Here is a 26,074-nt window from a genome sequence, read left to right as displayed (position 1 = left end):
AATATCATGCTTAGGTCCAACCCAAACCCCGCCTAACCCGGCCCATGAATATCTCTATTTTTCTCTCATCCTTTGTTACTCGAGTTTAACTCTTTTATCTGATGTGGTAATTTTTGTTATTTTTTAGTCTAATTTAATATATGTATTTATAAAAGTTATATATATTCGTACCCAAAAGTAATATTTGGATGTTAATACTTGATTTGATGGAAGTTAATTACTAATATTATTAGGTTTTAATTTTCATGATTCATTAATAGAATAATTTTAGTGTTAATTCGAATTTGTTTAATTTTGCGATTAATTTGTTCAATACAATCCAATGGATGTGATTTAATTCGATTTTAAGATTAATTTGATGAAAGTTAATTGCTAATATTATTAGGTAATTATAAATTTTCATCAAATCAACTTTAAAATCCGAATTAAATACTGAAATATTATCTTTAGGTACTAAAATGTATAATTTTGTCAAATACAAGTATCACATTAGAAAGAAAAAAAAAGCATCGACCTTATGCATTAAGCCTTTTTTTTAACTTTAACCCCAACTACATTAAGCTCCAATTAAATATAAAGTTAAGTCGGATCGAACTTTAAACTCAAAACAAACTCTAATAATATTGTTTTCTAGAATTAAGATGTTTAATTAATTCTTTATATTTAATTTGTTTTATTTTTCATTTAATAAAAATAGTTGAAAATCTTTAAATATTTTAAAAGTTGTTTTTAAAAAAATTGATGAATTGAAATTATCCTCTTAAATAATTAATTAAAATTGGAAACACAAAACAAAGTGATACCAACTTAATTAAAATTGGAAACACAAAACAAAGTGATACCAACTTAATTGGGACAAAAAATCATATTCTTTCCAAATTAATACAGCATAAATTGTAGTGTACAAATCTATTATATAAAAGCGAAATATAAGGGAGTAAATGGAGGTGCTTATGGGCCGGATTGAGTTAAGTTTGAGTCGATTCTAAGCATGATATTAGCATACTTTATATTTGTTCAAATTCGGCCCAACCCGAAATCTGTGCCTAAAATTTTGCTCAAACCTGTCCATTTTTGCAAAAGACTAACCTAAGCCCATTTAAGACCCGACCCGCCCATATTATTTTTTAAATTAGAAAATATTTTATTTTATTTTAATATTTAATAATTTTATTCATCTGTTATTTATTGAAATATTTTATATAATTATCTTAACATTATTTTAATATTTACATTAGAGTAGCACTATATATTTAGTATAAATTTATTTTTTAATGTGATCTAAATTACAATAAAAATAGAAAAATTCAAATTCAAATTAAAATAAAATTAATATATGATAAAATTATATTTTAACCCTAAAAATTATATTTAATCTCTTTAAAATGATAAAATCATAAATTAATACATGATAAAATTATATTTTAACCTCTAAAAAATTATACTTTAATTGCAATCCCCTACTTTTATTAATAAAATTATATTTTAACCTCTAAAAAATTATACTTTAATTGCAATCCCCTACTTTAATTGCAATCCCCTACTTTTATTAAAAATCATAAATTAATACATGATAAAATTATATTTTAACCTCTAAAAAATTATACTTTAATTTTTTAAAAATATTTAAAAATTACTTTTATTAAAAACTTACCATTTATTTTAAAAATAATTAATTAGTTTCATTAAAACGTTTTCCATTCTTGTTCAAGAACTCCATTTTATTTTAAAAATATATTTTATAAGTTCTTTTCACCATCATAGTAAATATTATTTAATTTAATAATATTTAATTCAATTTTAAAAAATCAAAATATGACCATTGTTATTTTTTCAAAATTAAACCATTATCATCATAATCCAATCCTTCTGCATTGTAATACTTTTTTAGAAATTGAATATTAATCTTGTAATTTTAAAGTTCATCATTTGCCAAATAGTTAATAACATAACATAAAACTTCAAAAAAGTCTTAACAGTTATGTTTTTTTTAATACAATTTCCTACTTTTAAGTTGGAATTGTTCATTGGTTTTGTGCCATGTATTAATGCAAGTTAAGCTTTATATATGATTAGAACATTAGCCATACAACATACATCTAAAACACTAAACTCTACCAACCTTCATCTCTTTCGTAACGGCACCTGGGGCTACTGCACGTTCTGCATTGCGCGGTTTTCGTGCGGTGGGTCAGCATAAACCTGTCCTTGCTCTCTCACATCTCTAAACATGGAAAGAAACGAACTAAGACCTTCAGATGAAGCACCTCCCAAGATCCATAATAATAATGAACTGAATGAACTCATAGTTCTGGGATTAGGTCCAGCTTCAGCTTGCTGTAGATCGGGTTGTGCTGGAATCTGCATCGGGTTTCCGTTCTGGCTTATGTTTTCATTTTCCGACTGTCTTCGAGGCCCAGCAGCTTCTCCAGCTCCATTGGCTGGTACTTCTTGGTCAGATCCAGGTCTCAACCCTGGCATAGAGGTCGGATCGGGTCGAACTGGGCCAGGATTCCTGGTGTTTAGTCTTGTAATGTGTAAAGTAGATGCAAGTATAGTTGAAGATGTGATATGGAAATCCGGATGTTGCTGAAGCTGAGACCGCCGGTTTTGCATAAACCTTTGAAGGGTGGGTACCTAGAAGCATCGTATAAGTGCCAACAAATGTAACATTTTAGAATTGTGTAACATTATCATACTTATATCGAACATGATCTTAGATAGTAATAACAGTGTTATAACCTATACATTATGGACAGTTTCATTTTCGGCATGCGGTATTTGTCATGTCATCAATTTTTTGAACTTAAAATTGTAAAACTAAATTAATTACAAACATATTTTCCCGATATTTGTTCAAACTCATTAAACTCCAAAACAAAAGGAAAAAGAACTCTATTCAGAAAACCAAAACATGAATTTTCCGAACAAATATAAATGCATGTTGTGGCTCTGCAAATGCAAAAGATACATTGTTTATTTCCTTCGCTCTTCCTCTCCCTCTTTAGTCTTTTCGTTAGCTGCTACACCCTCAAGACTCAAATCCAAGCTTTCTAACTCCTCTTCATTCTATTTCATCACACTCACCTCACTACCAATGATCTCTTTACGACCACTAGTGTTTCTCTTTCATATATATACCACCCTCTTAACTCTCTCAAACTTACTGGTTTCATTCACACAAGCACAGTACACAACCTAGAGAGCCGCTTTGTTTTTCTATGATTTGCTGAAATTGTTTTTTTAGGTTTTTGGTGTGGATTCTTTGTGGGTGAAATAGGGTTCTATTTGGTGTCTCGGGTTGTGTATTTATTGGAGAGGCTGTTTCACATTTGTTGCATCAAACTGTTGTTTCCTTTCATGAACTATTTGTTAAAATGTTCATTTATGGTTTCAATCCATATTTGTTATTCATCAGTCAATTAAATGATATTAGAGAGAATGCTATAACCTATGTTGCTCCGACTCTTCATTTTTTCTAAAATATCCATGTCCAAGATACATTCAGATATGGATATGGGTGTGTAATTCTCAAAGTACATGAAAAATTTACAAAAACTGAGTACACCCATGTCATACATGTCTGTGTCTGACACTCACTCCCCGAGTTTAAGTAAGATAGGTTACAATCACTCCTAATCATAACCATTTTCATGATGCTGGAATGTGAAATTTGTACTTCTTGGTTGTTCCATCTTAATCAAAATCTAGTTTTCTGCCAGTATAATGACACCTTATGTGATTTTCTTAAACATATAATTATATTACATGCATTAATTAAACACAATATTTAAGGTTCTATACTTTTCACATTATTTTATAGGTGATTAAGGGTTTGAGCCTTTTATGTGTGTTTCTCAGTTTCCTTGTTTATCTTTCCTTCTTATGTTAATAAATTTATTAAAGTGAACTTTAAATTTATTTAAAAGTTAAAACAAATAGGTCAACAATTACTAAATTATAAATCCACATGAAATGACAAAAGAAATTTAATTAACTGGAATTTTATTTTATAATTCGAAACCTATGTGAATAAGAGGTTAAAAGATAAGGCTGTGAATATTAGTAGCATAACAAGAGATCCAAATCATTGTACAGTAAATGAAATTGTCAGGCTGTTCGATAATCATTACCTCGAAACGATTCCAGAAGTAAAGAATAAGGTGCTGCATAAATGCTGCAGTAGTCGAGAGAGCCAAATACGAAAACCCTGGAGAATTTAGAAATATAGACTTCAGACAAATAAAATAAATTCCAGTAAAGCGATATTTTGAAAAGTATTGGATGATACCATAAGCATAGCAGAAGAAATAAATGTGAAAGACCAGGAAGTAGAGCAAAAAGAAGCGAGGAAAAAACTTCATTGATATTGGAGTCCTAACACTGCAATTTAGAGACAGAAGCAATCATATTAAATAGGTATTGCATTAGAAAGTAAAAAAGTATATGTGTTTTGATGCATAGGCTTACATTGTACATATTAACCCAAACCCAATCAAAAAGCAAAATATAAAAATAAAAAGACACCACGATCATCTCATCTAGGTGAGGTGACTCCCAACATATGGTAGAAAGATTGAGCATGCCATTTTGCTCAAGTTTATGCTTGCCTGTACCCACCACCTACCCTATGTTACTCAGACTCGGGTGTGAATGTTGGATATGAGTATGTTTTGGTACATGGATATGTTAAACTTCTCTAAAGCTTTTCTGCATATTTGGAAGGTCATTAGAGGGTTATACTCATTTACGAAAATGCGTCGGACATGAGTACTTCAAGAAAAATGAAGAGTTGTAGCAACATAGCACCTATATACCTACATGCCTACCCAAATTTTACTAAGAGAGAGAGAGAGAGAGAGAGACCTGATTAGTATAAATAATTCACATAACCAGACCAGAATTAGAACCATGAAAGCCAATAGCTGATCATCATAGAACTCGAACAGAAAAAATAGGATGCCAATCATAATCTGCAAAAAAACAATGGCATGTTCTGTAAGAGGCTAGTGGCAACTCTTGGAAATTCAAATGAAAATTTAAGATATGTTTTATGATCAGAAAAGGCTTTTAAGAGTACTTATTTTGAGATATGATTTATGCCTACCGGTACAAATACAAGTGATTCAATCACATGCACGAATATCAATTGAAATGTTGGAAGCCTATGTCGAGCATGGTGTTGAAGCTGCACTGCAATAATTTGAGAAAAGGATATCCAATCATATTTGTAGATTGTAGGAATAATGGTGCATTACAGCAATATGAAAGTACTGCCACTCCTATAGTTGCAGGATTCATCCATCAATAAAATCTGATTGAGAGATTCCTTCATTGAACTCTAGGCAAAAAAGCAAAAAATATTCTAGAGAGTCTAACCACAATTGAAGTTTCATCTTAAAGGATTTTGAAAAGGGTGAGAAATTAGCATCCATTTTTTAATCATGAATTTCTTCAAAAATATATGCAATAGACACAATTCTATAGATAGACAAATTTCAAGATGCTTGCACCATGTCACATATCCTACCAAGAAAATGGAATTTAACAAACCTGTGAACTTCAACATGCGAGTCTGAGTTTCCCTCAATGTAAATGATACTGACATGGTGGTTGTGAAAAATACGAACAAAGACATCATGAGCACACCACATTTGGTGACAAGATAGTCTGCAATGAAACCAGATAAAAAATACATAACTCACAGGAAAATTTCATAAACTTGTGTCAACACAAGAAAAAGAAATGAAATAGGACAATCATATATATTATCATTTTTCTCACCATTTATATCTCTTTCTTTCTTATTCTTGTTATTTCTATCTTTATTTTTGTGTTTTTTCAAGTATATGCTCTAAATTATGTTAGCATCTTTAAGTGCAGATGGGCAAATACTTAAAAACCACACCCATTGGAGATGGAGTAGTAACTAACTGCAAAATAAATAGGGTCAAATTACATGCACAAGTGATATTGTAGCGTGGTATGGCCAAACTTGTGTAATAAAAGATTATAATGTAATAAAAGAAGTTAAAACTATAAACCTCCAACTCTAGCAGAACCATCTGGTAATTCTCGTGCATAAGTGAGATTATAGAACTCCTTTGTCTGAAAATTATAAAGATAACCTGAAATACAGTTCCAAACATGTGTACAGAATAAAGAGCAACAAATAAGCCCAAAACTCACAATGCAAAAAAGATCAACCAAAATGCATCAATATGATCCAATTAATGCACAAAACCAACCATCATAATGCATATTCTAAATTTAGCCTTTGTTTTTGTAGACTTGTGAGAATCAGATTGTGGTTATCAGAAGGTTCGTTTTTCGCTGAGAATTATATTGCAGGCTAACAAAACTTTAGGGAAAAATAGGCATACTGCATAGTTTAGCCTGTGAAGTGGATCAGTTTAGCCGAACTGAAGTCCTACCATGATGTTTGTTCCATTGTTAGCTCATCAAATCTCGAAATACTTGGAAACTAGCATTATTTAATTATTGTGAACCAGCATTCCTTGAATTCTTATCAATAGTTCTGATTATTGATTTACAGTCTCTCCTATTTTGATGTTGAATGTTGATCATCATTTAAAGTTGGTGACAATCATTCACCGCTTCTTTCCAAAAATAGAATAGGCTACATACAAGATACGCCAAAATCAGCCAAAGCTCAATTTAAGTAGAAGGTGACTGAAAGTATTAAGGTACAACAAAAGCCAACATTAAGAAGGATCTGTGGAGGGTTGGCTTATCATCACAAGATGACCACTTTCAGCACTAATATTGACTTACACAAGAGATACTAAATTAGTGAATATATTAAAATGATTTCCACTAAAGATTGTATTCATATAGAAGTTAAAACTGGAGCAGGACATAGTACTCGGCTTTTCATCAACAAAATTTGAATTAGATCACTGTGTTATTTGGCAAACAGGAAGAAGTATAATTTGCCATGTTAAGTGCCTAATAAAATGATAACTGTGCATGAAAAGGTAATACAATCATAAAATGAAATCAGCAAAGACATCCAAGGAACTATATCAAATGTTGTAAAACAAAGTATTACCTTTACCAGGCTGATGCAATAAACTATTCATCAAAATAGTGTCATACCCAACAAATCTATTGATTAGAAGTTGCTGCCACCTGCAAATATGACAGCATTCATTGGTATATGGCTTCTTTATTTTGTTTGGTCACAGCATTCAGATCAAGAACAAGTTGATAAAGCTGATGAGATGATACACTCTTAAGAAAAGATGAAGATGGGAGAAGCACATGGTAACATTCAGTAAATATAACCTGTTACCAAAACAAGGATGTCGGGCTGATATGCTAATATTAACAGTACGTATGTTGTGCCGTGACTTAGCTGCGTCAGGCAGCAAGAAGTAACCCTGCAACAGTAGCACTTTTTATAAACAAAAGATACTAAGCTTTGAATGCAGCAAAGATTCACCAAGACAGTAGCTGAAAAATAAGCAAGAGAGAAAATACCTTTTCCATAGTATAGAGATAAGTCGGTTCAAATGCTTTACTTCTTCTCTCAAGCCAATGCACTGCAATCAACAGGACAAAATTTTATAAAAATTATAAGGAAGTATTGCACATCCTAGGACACCCAAAAAATGCCAACTTAGATATAACATATTGTGTGTGTCTGTGCGCTGTGGGAAAGCGATTAAGTAAAATATTATTCAGTTCAGCTTGCACTCAGAATAGGCTTACTAATTATTGGCAGCACACAGGCAAAGAAGATTGTTATATAATGAGTACCAAATTAATCTAGAATTGCATACATGGCAGCAGCTATTGTGATTTTGATACTCACGCTCAATGAAGCAAGAAACAGAACCATTTACAAGAAAGAACCAAACTCTTTCCACATTAAGAAACCCATGGATTCATTATTAAATATCTTTGAATAACCCTAATTTGCAGCAGGAGAACAAAGATGATCAGACAGAAGGATGCGATTTACCTGCATATGAGTTAAGCCTATCCAAGTGAAGTATACGCAACCATTTAGGAACATCAAGATTTAAATGAAAACCTGTTATATTCTGCACTTAAGAAGTTCAACTCAGCAAAGAGAAGTCACGTAATGAGGACATGGTCATTTCCTTATTCACTCACCCACAACTTCTGGAAACTTCCAAAGATCCGAATGCCATGTCTCCAAACAAATGATAAACGTCTGTACCACTTTTTACCAAAGTGCACAAAAGCTGCTTTAAATGTCTGTTTTGCTGATAAATAGAAACCATTACGTGTCTCCTCTTTCTCGATTTTAAGAGCTGCGTCATCAATAGTTGGCTTAGAACTTTCACCATTGGTAGAGCATTCTGCTTGCTTCTCAATAAATTCATCATCAGTCTTCCAGAACTTCAATGCCAATTTTCCCTTCCTAGCACCAGAACCAAACCAGTTCAACCAAAACTCGGCATCCAAGAACATCAACCCATCATCATCAGCATTTGCAACTTCTATGTTTTCAGTTACAGTTTCCATGTCAAGATTATTTACAACAGGGGGTTCAGACTCACTTTGTGACCACAAGCCAGCACTGGTTATCTACAACAAAGGACAAATTTGAAGTCTAAGGCATAATAGTTTGCTATTAAACAAAATCTCATTATCTTAAAACCTTATGTAGCATTAGTACGATAAAAACAAAATCGAATTGCCTACCTTAATCTGAACAAGTTGGACTTCATTTGATTCAACTCCAGAAAGCTCACTCGAACATCCAGGCTTCATATGCAAAAAAAGCAACATAATCATTCAAGTCTTCCATACATGTTTAGAAAAGCAGTTTAAAGAAGAGGAACTGAATAGAAGCAGAAAAAACAAAATCACATTCTGCCATCCTATGCCATTGACATCCTAAGTTCAATTCTTAAGTAAATAACAATATGCTGCACTGTGATATCAACAATTAAACAGTTCTGCCAAGTTATTGTCACAAACAATGAACCATCTCTAACTATTTCCATTATTAAAAAAAAAAAATACTTTAAAGGGTGTTTTAATCATGGCAACCATCAATAATGCAAAGCAATTTCTCAAACTTTGATTATGGAAGAAAGTAAATCTGCTACTCAAGTTGAACATAGAAACGACGTCTCATGAATTGAAATTGTGAACAATACTAAACCAGGATGAAACTATTAACAAATATATATATATATATATATATATATATATATATAAGAAAAGTCGATCAAAGCTAAACCAGTTTCAATACTATAAAAACCCAAAAAGGATTTGATGAAACGTACATCAACTAAGCAATTACAATCCAATTAAACAATTTCCAAGGAAACCCAAAATCAGAAACCCCAACCACAAATCAACACAAAATAAAAAAAAATAAAAAAAAGCGGGTGAGAGTTGAAATACCTGTTGAACATAATTAGCGTGCATAACAACAAGAATACAAAAGGAAGTAATGGCAATAAAGAGATAGATATACTCCAAAGCTACTCTCACTCTTGGTGTTAATATCTGAGAAAATCTCTCTTGAACCCTTATAAACGTTTGCTCTGGATCCATATCTCTTTCTTTTCCTCTATTCCACAATTTTCAGATGAATCGAGCTATCATTGTTTTGCTTTTTTTTTTTTCTTGAAGAATTTCCTTTTTCTGGGTGTTGTTCATCTCAGACTGGTTGTAGGGTATTGAAAATGTTTTTCTGGGCTCATCACTTTGACTGGCAATCCCATTTTTTTAATCATTTCCTTTTTGGAATTTCTTGATGAAATGGACCAACAACTGAGGATGAACATTAGAAAACGACAACACTGGCACATATGGGTATTGTTGGTTGGGCTTGGAGCTAAGATCAAATTGGAGCATAAAAGTGTCGTACCAGATGAGAAGTCTGGTGTAAATAAAAGGTTAATTTCTGATATTAGTCCCTGTACTTTGCAAAAGTCGTGAATTTAAATATTGTATTTTAATTTGGTCATGTTTAGTCCTTGTACTTTTAAAATTTCAGTTATCACTAAATGATGACTATTAAATTCATTAAGTTCTACTATTTCCAAAATTTGATGCACCAAAATTATTATATGTGTAATGTCACGTCAGCTTGTTATTTTCACATATTACTCACTAAAAATCTAGTTATGGATTACCGAATGTCATTTCCGTAAAGAATGAAATCTCGAAATTCAAAAAGTATTGAAGAACATATACCAAATCTACAACTGTTCGCATAGTATAGGACTAGTAATTGAATTTAACCAAACAAATTTAATTATCATTGTTTGGGTAAAGACTAAAATTTTAGAACTCAAAAAAGTAAATGGACTAAAACTGACTAATTTGAAAAGTACAGGGACTAGAATTGGTCTAATTAAAGTATAGGGACTAAATCTACAACTTTAGCAAAGAACTAGAATCTAACCTAAATAACTATTAAAAGTGATTATATGCAGTTTGGGTTAATTTAATCACAAGTCCCCTAACCATGCTTCATAATTTAAATTGGTCTTAAGCCGCAAAATATTCTAATTGAGTCTTTAAAGTAGTGATATTTTATCAATTAGGTATTTTCATTAGCCTAACGTCAGGCGTAAAATATCTGCTCGATTTTAACGTGGTCGTGGAGTGCATTTAAAATATGTGGATAAAATTCTAAACACATACATACTACTAGAGCTGTCCATGGGCCGGGCCGGGCCTTGTTCGGGCCGGGCCCGGAAAATTTTTTCGGCCCAACTCTTAGGCCCGGGCCTGGCCCGACCCGAAATATGGGCCTAAAATTTTACCCATGCCCGGCCCGGGGAAAAAAGAGTAAGCCCGGCCCGGCCCGATTTTTAATAAATACAAAAAAAATATTTTAAAAATAAAAAAATAAAAAAAAATATTTTAAAAGTATTTTAAAATTAAAAAATAAAAATAAAAATATATATTTATTATATTCGGGCCGGGCCAGGCCGGGTCCGGGCCAAAAAAGTTGAGCCTGAGCCCGGCCCATTTTTTAAACGGGCCTCATTTTTTTGCCCAAGCCCATATTTTGGGCCTATATTTTTACCCGAACCCTCCCATATTTTGGGCGGGCCGCCGGGCCGGGCCGCCCGGCCCATGGACAGGTCTACATACTACTGTACGTACGGACAATTAGGATGATAAATTTTAAGAAAGTTATTTCATTTTCCCTGATACATTACATTCATGCAATCAAAGTGATAAGCACAAATGCGTTTAAATGTTGGTACACATATTTTAAATATATTTTCAACATTTGGTTTAATATTCAAGTTGGTGGTTAAGTTGACAAAATGATCTGATTGGCGTAACACCGATAATTCCTCAATTAGAGTATATTGAAGTCAGGGGCGAAGCCAAAACAATTTTTTAGGGGGCGAATAAAATTTTAATTTTTTATAGTCTATATCTTTATAATTATTAAATGATTAAATTAAAATTTTATAATTTTAGGGAGTACTAGAATGCAATTTTACCTTTACTAATTTAAATTTTTAAAAAATTTAAAAGGCTTAATTAATAATTTTTCATTTTAAGGGGGCTGGGGCTGCCGACCCACTAGATTCGCCACTAATTGTAATTTGAGCCTAATTTAGAATCTAAACCATAGTTTAGGATGTTGGTACAATTAACCTCTTTTAAGATATATGTTTAATCAAATTATAAAATTGGTCACTTATGTTTAAATACGTTTACATTTTAATCACTAAACTTTAAAAAATTATTATATTATCGCTAACATTATCAATTTATCATATTATGGTTACTCAGCTGTTAATTCGCTGATGTAATACGTTAAATTCAATTGTTCTTTTACACATGGATGGCATGTAGATTAAATGGGCTGGTTTAATGTTTTTTTAAAGAAAAATCATGTTTGAGAAGCTATTGAATTGGAGAGAAAAACAACTAATCCTTCAATTTTTTTTTCAGCAAGTTTAACTTTCGTTTCAATCGGTTTTTTAGTCGATTCAGTAGATTTTTGGTCTAATCAATTCAAAGTCATCTGCCGAACGATTTTCCAACTAATTCTCATTCCAACTAGTCCGACCAAACGCTCTGATTCGATTCAAACAACATTGGATTTTTGTATCTATAGCAGCTCATCTTGATTTAAGACTAGTTCAAATTCCTCGCATATACTTAAAAAAAAAGAATAAGAAATAATTGTATACCCAATACAAATATTAAAGAATACATATATTTAGGGTGTGTTTGGACAGTACAAAGTAATTAGATGAAAGTATAATTATTAGGGTAATAATTACATCCTCTTGCAATTACAAGGGTTTTTAATTCTCTAGACGTCCATCTGTTTGATCTTATAAATTGTAATTACTCAACTACATAATTTTAAATCTTAAAAAATATTAATTATTATAAAATTATACATAATACTTGAATAAAAATTTCGTAAACAAGTAACAAAACCTAAAACTAAACTATTGTATGTAGTATGTTAGGCCAAGAAAATATTCGACAATACTATAACTAATAAAATTAACAAGAAAAATAAGTATCTCATACAATTTTATCTAATTACTCTAGTATTTCATATTTGTTAGGCTATTCCTTCTTTAACATTAAACATACACTCTTTGTCATCAGTCGTTGGCAAAGTATAAATAAGTTTTTGAAGGGTTACAATACAATCACGTTGATTGATTGACCAAGTATCAACAATTAATAATAAATATTATGTAATTTAGTTAAAATCAATATAAACAATTTAAAATAAATAGTATGGAATTTAGTTAAATATAAGGGTTTACTAGAGGGGCATGCAGTGGCCTTAGTTGGGTGGTATAGTATCAACTTTAGCCCCTTTCAATTATGAAGTATTCAATTTAAGCCCCTTTTAAATAAGCTCGAAGTCTTGTCTAAAAATTTCGATAGGTTCGAGCAAAAATTATTAAGCCTAAAAATTAAGATTGAGCATAACAAATCAAGTTCGTTTAAAATATGGATTAGGCTTGAGCTCAAACGGTAAAAATCCAAACTTGAACTGATTCGTATCTATTTTTCTAATATATTATATCATGTTATTTATAATATATACAAAAATTACGTTAAACTATATATATAAAATTTTAATAAGTGAAAGAATATATAAAATTATTAAATATTAAATTAAAAATAATATAAATATTTAAAAAGTTAAAAACAATATATGGCTTAAAATGGACTTGGGTTATCTATTTACAAACATGAGTAGACTTGAATAAAATTTTAGACGTATATTTCAGGCTAAGCTTGGGCAAAAATAAAGTATATTAATAGAATGCTTAAACTCGACTTAAACTCAATCCAACCTATAAACACTTCTAGTTCAAACCCATTATTTAACCTTTGTACTCAAACCGGTAGGGGTTAACATTCTGTTATTTCGGTTAGCTATTTATATTTAACCGACAATAATTTACAATAACTGAATCAACTGACTTAGATTATCATAATTGACCTAACTAAAACGATTTAGCTTTGATCGGTTAACCAAGTTATATTGATTTTTTTTTTAATTTTGAAAGAAAAATTCATAATACAAATTAAAATTAAAATTCAACAACAATCAATCCCAATATAAATTAACTTATTAATCCAAATACAAAGCTGTCATCTATTGAATTGGTGAAGGATTGTGAGATGATGAAAGAGGGACTAAAGGAGGCGTCAGGGTGAGACACTGAATTGGTGAAGCTTTGTACCAAAGGGGGAAAATAAAAGATAGGTGATGGAGGTGCTGTCGTGAATTGGAGAAGAATATAGAAGAAGATAAAATGTTCTTAGGTTAAGTTTAGGGTTATTCAAATTAATCCAATTTATTATTTTATTTTCATTTTTAATTGGGTTGGGTTTTAATTTTACTTTGGGTTGGGTAATAACTTGGGTTGATTAATGGTTGAGTGGAAATTGGGTTTAAGTTGGATTAAATAAATTATATGTTTATAAAAATATATTAAATCAGTTTGAATCAATAATTTATATTAAAAGTGTTTATGGGTTGGGTTGCATCAGGTCTGAGTATGATATTAATTTATTTTATGTTTGTCTAAGCTCGACCTAATCCAAAATATAGGCTTAAAATTTTACACAAATTCGTCCATATTTACAAAAGATAAACCCAAAACCATTTTAGGCCTGCCCATATTATTTTTTTTAAAAAATATTTACATTATATTAATTTAATATTTACATCAAAGTAGTATTATATATTTAATAAAAGTTAATTTTTTAATGTGTTCTAAATTACATAATATATATAAAAATAACATAATATAAAGTATTATAAACTTAAAAACGAGTTGGACTAGGTTGGGCTTAGGCCTTTAATATTCAAGTCCAAGTCTGACCCATATTTTAAACGAGCCTATTTTTTGTGTCCAGGTCTAGTTTTTTGGTATAGTATTTTTACCCAAAATCTCTCCAATTTTAAGCGGAATCGATCCGTGAATAGATTTACCTTATATCATATTTGTAAATTTATTTGAAGATGAATAAAATTCATTGGTGTGTAAATTGTTAATTGAGTTTGAGATGTGGAAGAAGTAGAAAAAAGATTGCAAGGTTTGTGTTTTCTCATTTCATAGCCTCCATTGTAGGTTCCAAATAGTATATGATATGCATATTCATCTCTGTTGCTGAGCATTAATCTATATTTGACAATGGTCGGGTCTCATCTTTTAGCTAAGCTAGAAGAAGCAATGGATAAAATAATATAGAGATGGACCCACCATATTGTGAGTGTCACACCCTTAAGCACTTGTGTGCATTGTGGAGAAAAAGACCAAAAATTTTAAGATATTATATTAGGTTGGATCGGGTTTGAGCCGGGTCAATTTAAATTTTTAGGTTCGTTTTGTAAATTTGAGTTTGGTCCCATCTAAAAAATAGAATTAAAATTCTGTCCAAACTCATTTCGAATAAAAAAAATGCTAAATTCGAACTCAGCTTGCATTATTAATTTTTTATATAAAAATAAATTAAAAATATAATACATCAAATACACTAAAAACATTAAAATAAATGTTTCTCAACAAAATGAAAATATATTAAAAAAATCTTTATACTTAACATGAAGATAGTTGCAACTTAGCAAACAAGTACCTCTAAAGTAGTATCAAAATTAATAATAAAATAATAGTTATACAATATTCAAATAATAACAACAAAATAGTAGCAATATAATAGCAAAATGACAACAAAACAACATTAAAGTGGTAGCAAACAACAACAAAACAGTAGTGAAAAAATTTTAGACAAATTCGGGCCAATTTGGGCTCGAGTAAATTTTTTTTCCTGAGGCCTTAATTATTTAGAGAATGAGCATTATTTCTTGTCCAAGCCCATTTTTCGAACCTATATTTTTACCTAAACACTCCCACTTTTTGGGCAGGCCTTCGGGTCTGGGTGGGTGGCCCGACCCATGATCAGGTCTACTTTGAGCTATTTAAAATTTCCCTCAACCCTTAAATAGGAGGATAAATGCGCTTCAACACGCTTAAATTTTCTTCGTATAAATTTGTGGGTGAGTTAATTTAATCTGAAATAGTTATTCAATGAAGGTACAGTAAGCATTGTAGAATAAAATTATAATCTATATGAAATCTGTGAAATCTTTGATTACTTTAGATTATCTTAGGTTTAATGTTTTAAAATTTTATTTTAATAAAATTTATAATCTTTGATTACCTTTGATTGAATCTTTCTATTTTATTATGGAAATCTGTGTTTATGGCAACTTATAATTTTTTTAATATTACATGATAACATATAAACTGTGCCATATAGGCTTTGTTTATTTTTAATATTATATGATTTAGTGCTTTTAACTATTGATTATGATGATTAATGTTTTAATAATTGGATTAGTGATCGAACCAATTAGGCCATCAATTTCTTGTTTAACCGATTGATGGCAATTATAAAATTATAATATCAGTTCAATCGTTAATTTTTTTCCCCTCATCTCTTTTTACATATTCTAAATAATTTGTTCAAAGGTTAGTTCAATCCTTGTATCAAGATCAATATACTAGTCAGTTTTCAATTCAACCGGTCAAATTGACTAATTCGATTCGATTCGATTCAAATAATTCTAACGGTGATTATTGATATAATTTTTTTGGTGAAAAGAGAAAAACTAAATTCATCTGAATTATTGATATAATTTTAAAAAAAATCTTTATCAAGATTCAAAATATTTCATTATTTTAATATATTTTACATAACACAATAAATTTTTAACTTTTATAATTCAAATCGAACCAAAATTTTTATAATACAACTCATAAACCATAGTAATGGAACATACAGTCCATTTTTATTGAAACCCTAAAATGACACAATCATAGGACCTAGTACAAGTTCACTGGGGTAACAATAATGGTGCCAGTTTCCATCATCTCAATGAGTTGTTGATTTAGCTCTGAGCTCACATTAAGGCTCACTTGCAGAATTGAAGGACTTGTATTGAAAACCGAATTTTTACTCCCCATTTCTCCCATTATAGCTCTGCAATTCAATTCAAAAGCAGATTATATATACACGTACATGCAGCTAGTTATATATAGGGTAAATATATATTTTGGTACTTGAATTTGATTTTAAAGTTCAAATTGGTATCTAAGGGTTTTTGTTTTGGTCCAATTAGGTACTTGAACTTGGATTTAAGGTTTAATTTGGTACATGAACTTTGAGTTTTTTGTCCAAATTAGTACTTACGGTAAATGATTGAACCAATTTGAACTATGAATCCAAGTTCAAGTACACTAATTTGAACAAAAAAAGTTGACGTACCTTGAAACTTGAGGCCAAGTTTAGGATCTACTCCGACAAAAAACATTAGGTACTTAGAGTGAAGTTAGAAATTTTATTTAGGGGACCAAGATAAGATTATAAAATTTGAGGAGAGGGCAGAATTAAAAATCTTGTATTAAAAATACTTAAATTAAATTATCAATTTTTCAAAAAGGCTAATATAATTTTTAAAATGTACCTAAAATTGAATCTTTTTTTTTTAAATTTTGAGAGAGCCTAAAAGGCAATTTACTTATTTAGCCAAATGTCCCCTTATTGGCTCGTCTGTTAGGTATCAATTTGAATCTTGAAACTAAATTCAGGCACCAAAATATATACTTACCCATGTATATATATATATGTGAAGAAATTAAATAATTGGTTACCTAGTAGATGTTACGATTGAGATCAGTTCCAAGCCATTTTCATCAGCAGAAATGGCAACCATGAACAATTTTGGCACCACAAACAATTGGCCGGTCTCAACTTTAGTGTTCAACACAAGCTTGCCTTGAAGACCCACAATTTGTACTTCACCACTTCCTTTCACAACATACACTACTTGTGGATCCGATGCATACCATGGTGCCCTAGTGGCATTAGTTTCAAGTACCAAGCGACTAACATTAAGCCCCACTTGTTCAAGAAAGGGAAATTTACTGGGTTTTAAAGTAGTAAAATTGCCACCATTGTTAACTTCAACATCAGGTAATGAACCATTGATGTTTTGGGTGTAAATATTTAGTAACTCCTCGTTAGGTTTTGGGATGGTTTCGGCTTGTTCTTGGTTAAGCTTGATGAGCAGAAGGCCCTTTTGGTTACTTGTAAGTTTTTGAGCTTTTTGTGGAGAGATTTGGTAAGTTTTGGCAATGGATTCAAGTGAGAAAGCATGTAAATGACCCAGAGGTCCTGTTAACAAGAAATAGGTGATTTCGCCAGCAACATAGGCATTGGTTGCATCGGCCAAGAACACTATGACCACGTCTGAATCACCATAATTGTACCAACATGAAACTGATGCACAAGGGACTGGTATTATGTCCCCTTTTTTAATACCTATGAATGCCATTTTTTCTTTTGTGTTGGAAGCTGTTGTTGTCAATCCAACTCCACATTTACCTAACGAAATGCATAATATCAAATTTAACTCTCAGCGTTTTATATCTTTTGTCAATTCAACTTTTATTATTATTTTAACTAAATTTTACCCTCAACATTTCAAAAAGAATCGAATTGTTATTTTTTAATAGAAATACAAACCAAAGCATTAATTTTTTAAACATAGTAATCCGCAAGACAATTTACATGTACTTCTAGCTAATTAATTTTTAAATTTTTTTTGACTACTTTTACAAAATTTAAATTATTTATTGATATAGTATATAAAATTAACAGTGTCATGTTAACGTAAAGTATAATTAGACGGTCACGTGGGTTGCCACTAGACTCTTCATGAGCTAGGCTGCTGGTCCTAGTCCAAAGTAGAGGTGATCATGGGCCGGGTGGCCCGCCCGAAATATGAGAGGATTCGGGTAAAAATTGAATTTAGACAAAAATATAAAATTAAAAAAAATTGGCTTGGACAAAAAATTAAACATATGTTCTATGTTTATAATATAATATATTATTTATATATAGATATATTATATAATTTATAAAACATAAAAGAATAAATCTCTAATAATATATAATATTATAACGTAAATATTGAAAAATTAAAAATACTATCTATTAAAAATATTAAATTAAAAATAATAAGAATATATTTTTAAAATATAAAATGTATTAATATTATATTTAAGTTTTGCTAGCAACCTCCTAACCCAGACGAGCATGATGATGTAGGCATTAAAACTTGAGTTAGATCTCAGCAACAACCTTATTTCCCTCCCCAATTTTCAATGAGTAAATTTGGCATTATACCAAGTTAAAAAGAGAAACTCTTCCACATCACTAACCTTCAAGAACATAACCTACTTTGGAGCAATCCGCATAGTGTGGAAGAGCAAAGCCTCGAGGCTTCAACACAAGCTTACCAGCTGCAACTTTGGCCTCGCGGAGCACCGGAGAATCGGCAGCTGCCCAATTATAGTATCCGCCATCTTCTGTCTCCACGAACGTCGCCGGAAACTTGGGAGATAAGTCCAAATCCATTTTCTTGACTTGTACCTTTTCCTTACTCCTGCAAATAAATGGTATTACTATGTATATTACAAACACAATATATATATACATATATAGAAAAGTTAGGCAGCAGCTTTAGCTGTTTTCAATGCGGTGAAAAGTTCGCAAAAAAGTTGTCTCAACGTGTACTGTTTATAACCATATGGGAGTTGAAAAATGGATGTTAGTAGCGTTGGAGAAGAACACGTTAACCTATTTGTCATAGAAAAGCAATACTCCTTTCTTCAAAATCTGTACATGTAGTAGCTATAAGTAATAATTATAATTATAAAAAAGAGCAATTTGTATTAATACCTATTAATGTCGAAAGAAATATTTTTGTTGATGAAAACAAGAACTTCCTTGATATGGTATATTAATAGAGGTGATCATGGGTGGGCTATCCGGTTCGGCCCGACGGTCCGTCTAAAAAATGTGAGAGTTCGGATAAAAATATAGGCCCGAAATATGGGTTTGGGCAAAAAAATGAGGCCCGTTTAGAAAATAGGTCTGACCTCGAGTAAAACTTTTTTAGCCCAGGCCTGGAACGACCTGGCCCAAATTATATATTAAATATATATATTTATTATTTTTAATCAAATATACTTTTTAATCAAATATATATATTAAATATATATTTTTTTGGTGTTGTAAAATTTAATATGGGCAGGGTCTGGATCGGGCTTAGTAATTTTCTTTCAGGTTGGGCTTGGATAAATTGTTAGGCCCATATTTTGGGCCGGGCTCGGGCCTAGAAAATGGTCCTAAAATTTTATCTGGGCTCGGCCCAAACTCGGCCCGACTCATGATCACCTCTAGGTATATATAGAAATGGCCGTGGCGGATAGGCCGACAACCTATTTGTTTCTCAATCTGGAGAGTCAATATAGTAGTTACATCGGTCTCGATATCGCTTGAATCAATCGGAATGTTTTATTTTGATGTAAATTTTCAGTAAAAAATTAAAACTAAAATTTTATTGTTTATTTTAAATTTTATTAGTAGTCTCGATTAAAATTTGTTAATTTAACATGTCAAATTGATAAATATTGATGAATTTTTTTTTACAATTTTAGGGAATTTAATTTTTTAACTTTTTAAATATATGGATTAAATCTCAAATTTTGTTAAACTATAGGGACTAATAACGTATTTTAATCTAAAATTTTTATACAACATTTTTGGAGTTCTTACACCAATTTAATTAGCTGTCAACAAATCTATTCTCAATGATGGATGTTGACACTATTTTTTTGATGGAAAACGGGGTCGACTTGGATTTTGAAAATGAAAACAGGAGTCACCACCAATCATTTTTGGGGTGTGATTGGATCACCTTGAAAAGTGGTTGTTTTTAATAAACAATTTAATTTTATTAAAACAACGATTTTGGTCCACGAAATTCAAAAAAACGGGTTCGGGAGTCGGTTACGCACGAGGAAGGATTAGCACCCTCGATACGCCCAAAATTGGTACCTAGTTGATTACTTAATGTCTTAATGTCGAAAATTGAGAACTTTGAAGAATTTTAAAAAAATACGATCCTTGTATTAAAATAAAAAATAGAAAAGAAGCATATTTCACATTATTCGAGAAAGAGAATCGTATCCAGTGAGTTAGGACACAATGTCTCGAGTTCCCGATACGCGAATAAAAAATGCTTATTTTAAAAAATATTTTATCCATCTCAGATTAAAAAAACGAAATCACGACCAGTAAGTTAGGATGAGGTTTTTTTAATCTCGAGATCATTTAAAATTCGAATTTAAAAAGATTCGTGCATTTAGATTTATCGTGAAAATCGAAACCCAGTAAGTTAGGGTACGATCCTCTCGAATCTAAACACGAAATATTATTTGTTCAAAACAAATTTTGTTAAATAAAGTATAATAAAACACGAAAATCGTAACAGAAATGCGAAATCAAATTACATTGTTGTTATGCATGGGAAAATTATAATGCACGCAAAAGTATTATAGCAACAATATAAAATAAGATCGAACCTACAACATCCAAACAAGTAAAATATAAAACGAATAAAATTAAATCATTCATTCAAAATAAATAATGAAAATGAAATAAATAAAGAGTAAATACAATAAAAAACAAAGAATTATATATGTGTATATATATGTATATGGACATAAATTAAAATATGTACATATATATTATAAGAAAGGTATACATAAATATTGCAAAATATAGGAATATATGCATATAGATGAAAAGATATATACATATGTGGAAAATAAAATAAAATGAAATGACATAATATATATAAACAACATACGTATTTTAATATATATAAAAACATATATATATATGCATATAAAATTGAGTAGGTATATTAAATAAGTTAAATATATATATATATATATATATACGTATATGTATATAAAAACAATTGTATAATTATAATATATTAAAACAAATATATTTAAAAATTTCATGAGTGAATATAAGAAAACATAATACTAACAATAGTATCAATAAATATAATAATAATAGTAAAGATAATAATGATAATGATAAAAATAACTAAATAATAAAAAAAATTGCTAAAATATGGACTGAATCGAAATAAAAACAAAAGTATTGGGCGAAATCGAAATAAGAAAAGGCAAATGGGACTAAATCGTGTAGCGCACTGAAAGAAGGGGGACCAAAATGGTAAATACCCCAAAGCCCCAAAACGCTGCGCTTAGATGGGGACCAAAATGAATCAAAATAAAATTATGCAGCAAAATTAAAAAAACAAAAGGGATTGGATCGAGTTATAACGCAAAAGCGGAGGGGCCTATTGCGCAAATAGCCCCTCCGACGAAAACACGCGGATCCCTAAGGCCATCGGGTCGGGTCGCCGTTTTGGTCTCTGAACCCTAAATCCAAAAACGGTGCCATTTTATAGGGTTATTTAAACCCAAAATTTCTGGTAACCCTCATTTAGCCACCCTCTTAAAAAAAACTTTCAAAAACTTTACTTTTTCTCTCAACCCTCCGACCACCACCGCACCGTCGCCGCAACCCAAGGCCGGCGTTGCGCAACACAGGCTTTCTAGCCTTCGTTGTGAGGCATCCTTGAGAGCCATAGCTTTCTCAACCCGCCTGACCGAAGAAAAAGGATTTCCAATCCCCCCAAGCCCAAATCGGACAACGGAGAAGAAAACCTCCGACGGTGAGATCGCGGCCGGCTCGGTAAGCCCCTTCTTTTTCTTTTTTATTATTTTCTTTTATATAAATGTAAAACAAAAAAAAGATGAAAAACGAATAAAAAAACTGAAAAGAAAAGAAAGAAAAATAAAAAATCACCTTGAAACTTAGTTTATATTTTATTTCTTTTTGCTAATCTCTGTTTTTTTTTGTTATAAAGGGTACTCGAAAAAACGAAAGGTTACATTTTGTTGGCTTTTATAGCCGATCTTTGTTACTGTTTTCAGTCTTTTTCTTGCTTCTTTCTTCTTTGTAGATGCAAGTGGCGATGGGACGTGCGGCGGTGGCAGAGCGGCGGCCAGCAAGTGGATGACCCTAGGTAGAGCGGCGCCAGAAGACCAAGAGTCAAAGCATGCGGCGCTAGAGACGGCGCCTAGGGTTTCAAACTGAAAACCCTAGGCAGATATTTTTTAGAGAAATCGGGCCTGAGCTAATGGACTCCGGGTTTGGGTTAGGTGTTGTAATTGGGTAGTTGGGATTTGGGTTTAGTCTAGTTGGGTATTGGTTTTTGGGTTTTGCATTTGGGCTGGTCCATTTAATTTTGTAATGTAATTGGGCCGTTTGGGCCGAGGTTAAAATGGGTCTGTACAGCTGCCCCTCTTTGCTCGTTGTCGTGTAACGATAATAGAGCAAAGACAAAGAAAGACCCATTTTGCCCGGCCTCGCTGATTCTTGACTTGTTCTGGTGCTTCTCTCCTTTAAGTAGCTTTATTCCAGTCCACTGTGCTTTGTTGCTTCGATCCACTTCACTGCTCTTTAGAAATATGCGTCTTGTAGTTTCAATCTTCTTTGCAGCAACTTTAGGGGGACGAGATTCGTGGTTTTAGTCATCCCTCATCGCAACGTCGGGAGATAAGACTTGTAACTTCAACGCAACTTCGAGGTATAGGCATTGGCGCTTGACCCACTCCATAGCGTCGGAAGATAGAATTATCGGCTTCAATGTACTCCATTGTAACCACGGGGAGGTAAAACTGATGCGATCTACTCTCGTAACCCGAGAGATAAGATCCTTTGTTTTAATCCGCTCCACTGTAATCTCAGGGAGATAGGATTACTAGCTTCAATCTGCTCATTGTAATCTCGGGAAGATAAGATCGACACGATCTACTCTCTGTAACCCGGAGAGATAAGATCATTTATTTTAATCCGCTCCACTTTGTAATCTCGGGGAGATAGGATTACTAGCTTCAATCTGCTCATTGTAATCTCGTGGAGATAAGATCTGAAATTCTTGATGCATTCCACTTGTAATCTCGTGGAAATAAGACTGACGTGATCTACTCTGCTGTAACTTCAGAGAGATAAGATCCTTCATTTTAATCCACTCCACTGTAATCTCAGGGAGATAGGATTACTAACTTCAATCTGCTCCGCTGTAATCTCAGGGAGATAAGATCTTTCATTTTAATCCACTCCACTGTAATCTCAGGGAGATAGGATTACTAGCTTCAATCTGCTCCGCTGTAATCTCAGGGAGATAAGATCTGAAATTCTTCAGTCTGTTCCACTATAATCTCAGGGAAATAAGACCTGGTGCGATCTACTCTACTGTAACTTCAGAGAGATAAGATCCTTGGTTTTAATCCGTTCCACTGTAATATCAGGGAGATAGGATTACTAGCTTCAATCTGCTCCGCTATAATCTCAGGGAGATAAGATCTGAAATTCTTCGGTCTGTTCCACTGTAATCTTAGGGGAAAAAGACCTGTATAATGAACCTAATTATGCCTAATGACTAGGATGACATGATCAGAACGAATCAAATGCTCCTAACTAGATGTGTATGAATGACATGCAAAATGTCATGAAAATGATTCCTTAATGCTTAGGTTATCATCACACAAAAGCTTATTAAGGCTTTATCACTGACGTGCTACACCGCCTTCTTGCTCGGCTAGCATATCCAAAGAAACACTTAATCCGATTGCCCCCCACTGTGAACGTCAAAGTTCAATCCACTGGGACATAAAATTTGTACCATCAATCTCCCACTGTAACCCAAGGGTACAAAATTATGGCTTTTCTCAATCTTCTCCTATCGCAATTCAATGATATTGAAAGTGAAAACTCTTTGGTCCTTTACCTCATCCCCAAGGTGTCATACCAAATGCTCATGCACAATTGCAAAATTTTCTTCTCCAAGAAGACCTTTTCTTTTTGCCTGGTAAACATCGTTTGTTGGTTCATTGAAGCTTTGCCACCAACACGACATCTTGTCATATTGTTCGATCAATGTTTAGACAACAAAATCTGAAAGGATAGTCTTTAACTTAGACTCTTCCTTTTTAGATATTTCACCCTTTAAACTTGGTGTTTTCTAAACAATAGTCCTGTTTCAGGTCCCTATATTATTTAGAAACTTCTAGAGTAATATGCAAAACTTCCATTGTGAAAGTATTATTAGTCCATTAATCATTATTCTAATGCAACATGCTTGCAAAAAAAATCATAATGATAGGTAAAATAGAATTGATTTGAGAGCATAGCTCGAAATGAATAAATTATCAAGGATAGCAAGAATAAAAAGAGGAATTGATTAGAACATGTATCTTGAAAAAGAAAGAAGTATTCCAAGAATGACAAATTCAATATATAAATAGTATGAATGTCAGGTGCCCCAGATATTGCAGCTTGAACTTCTCTGTACAAACTTTCTGAAGACTTTCCTGAGTTTGACATGTGTTTAGGAGATCTACAGGACTTTGTCGATGCCCCAAGATGTCGCCTTACCCTTTCAGGTATAGCAAGATCACCACATGCCCCAATCTGATCACTTCATGCCCCATTCTGATCAATATTTGAGCCGCCCTTTTCGGGTTTTCAACTCAAATCCCCTTTGGCCTAAGGTGCCCTTTGCGGGTTTTCCCTTTAGCCTCTCCATTTTTACTTTTTCATTTTTTCATTTTTTTCATCTTTTTTTTTGACTTAAAGTGCCATTTTGCAGGTTTTCACATTGGTCCTTCCTTTTTCTTTAAATGAAGTGTTTCTTGACTGGATCCAAGTTTATAGGATTAGCAATCTCACTCAGGATCAGTGCTCCTCTAAAAATGGTCTTCTTTACAACATAGGGACTTTCCTAGTTTGACATTCATTTCCCTTTAGAATCCTTTCGTTAAGGAAGAATCTTTTTCAACATCGAACCCTCTTGTGGAATTCTCTGAGACGAGCCTGTTTATTATGGGCTCATATTATTTATTTATGGTACATCTGACCCTGATGAATAGCTTTTAACCCTTTTCCTAGGGCCAACTGATCACATCGTGATTGGATCCCTTCAACAAGTAATGAGGGGATTTTAATAGGTAGAACTACCTCAATCCTGTAAACCAAAAAGAGAGGTGTTGCCCCAGTACCGATATTCGACAAACAATGAGGGCAAATTGTAATTTCTCACTCAATCCTTGTAAGTCTCAGTAATTTTCCTGCAATTTTCGATGTTCAACTCTAGGAACTTCAGTGACGAATCGTGGTGTCCACTTCTGAGTTAATTTGAGACCTCAGCTATCGTGCTATTGTTTAAGCTCAATGCATTCTCCAATACGCTCTTCTCTGAAATTCTGTATCGGTATAGAATAACCTTGATCCACGAAGTAGCCTCTCAAAAAAATGAAGCAATGCCCATTAGAAGTCTTTGATAATGGTGATGTCCATGCCCCATTTTGCTCAAAATTTGAGTCACCCTTTTTCGGGTTTTCAACTCAGATCCACCTTTGGTCAAAGCGCCCTTTGCGGGTTTTCGCCTTGACCTTTCCTTTTCTTTTTCTTTTTTTTTTCTTTTTTCTTCTTTCTTTTTCTCCTATTTTTGACTTTGATTTTTTTTATTTTTGTTTTTTTTGTTTTTTTTAATCTGAACTCATGAGATCAGGCAAGTCCTGGTCATGCTTTTCAACCAGAATCAATG

At 32.1% G+C, this 26,074-nt stretch overlaps 2 protein-coding genes across 6 annotated transcripts; both read right to left on the bottom strand.

Annotated features, from left to right (window-relative positions):
• Positions 1–1,928: 1,928 nt before the first annotated feature.
• On the bottom strand, positions 1,929–9,814 carry LOC105779386 (membralin-like protein At1g60995). Of its 2 annotated transcripts, XM_012603131.2 has the most exons (14): positions 9,409–9,814; positions 8,698–8,760; positions 8,143–8,580; positions 7,988–8,069; positions 7,504–7,565; positions 7,309–7,403; positions 7,073–7,152; positions 6,045–6,128; positions 5,554–5,670; positions 5,108–5,193; positions 4,867–4,973; positions 4,292–4,383; positions 4,134–4,210; positions 1,929–2,637 (listed from the first exon to the last, which is right to left on the bottom strand). In XM_012603131.2, the coding sequence occupies exons 1-14, from the start codon at positions 9,559–9,561 to the stop codon at positions 2,152–2,154; spliced, it is 2,022 nt and encodes a 673-aa protein (XP_012458585.1). In that variant the 5' UTR covers positions 9,562–9,814; the 3' UTR covers positions 1,929–2,151. The 2 variants fall into 2 exon arrangements, with proteins under 2 accessions (XP_012458585.1, XP_052485065.1); XM_052629105.1 differs by lacking the exon at positions 6,045–6,128.
• A 6,368-nt stretch (positions 9,815–16,182) lies between these two features.
• LOC105779389 (12S seed storage protein CRD-like) lies at positions 16,183–19,301 on the bottom strand. 4 transcript variants are annotated; one of them, XM_052629447.1, is made up of 4 exons: positions 19,276–19,301; positions 18,756–18,979; positions 17,184–17,916; positions 16,183–16,512 (listed from the first exon to the last, which is right to left on the bottom strand). In XM_052629447.1, exons 2-4 carry the CDS (start codon positions 18,949–18,951, stop codon positions 16,356–16,358), a joined length of 1,086 nt encoding a protein of 361 aa, XP_052485407.1. In that variant the 5' UTR covers positions 18,952–18,979; positions 19,276–19,301; the 3' UTR covers positions 16,183–16,355. The 4 variants fall into 4 exon arrangements, with proteins under 4 accessions (XP_052485407.1, XP_052485406.1, XP_052485404.1 ...); XM_052629446.1 differs by lacking the exon at positions 19,276–19,301 and adding an exon at positions 19,174–19,199; XM_052629444.1 differs by lacking the exon at positions 19,276–19,301 and adding an exon at positions 19,111–19,196.
• Positions 19,302–26,074: the final 6,773 nt, after the last annotated feature.

This window comes from Gossypium raimondii, chromosome 4 (assembly GCF_025698545.1).
Source record: "Gossypium raimondii isolate GPD5lz chromosome 4, ASM2569854v1, whole genome shotgun sequence".
Lineage (NCBI taxonomy): Eukaryota > Viridiplantae > Streptophyta > Magnoliopsida > Malvales > Malvaceae > Gossypium > Gossypium raimondii.
This window is presented reverse-complemented; position numbering and strand designations above follow the sequence as displayed.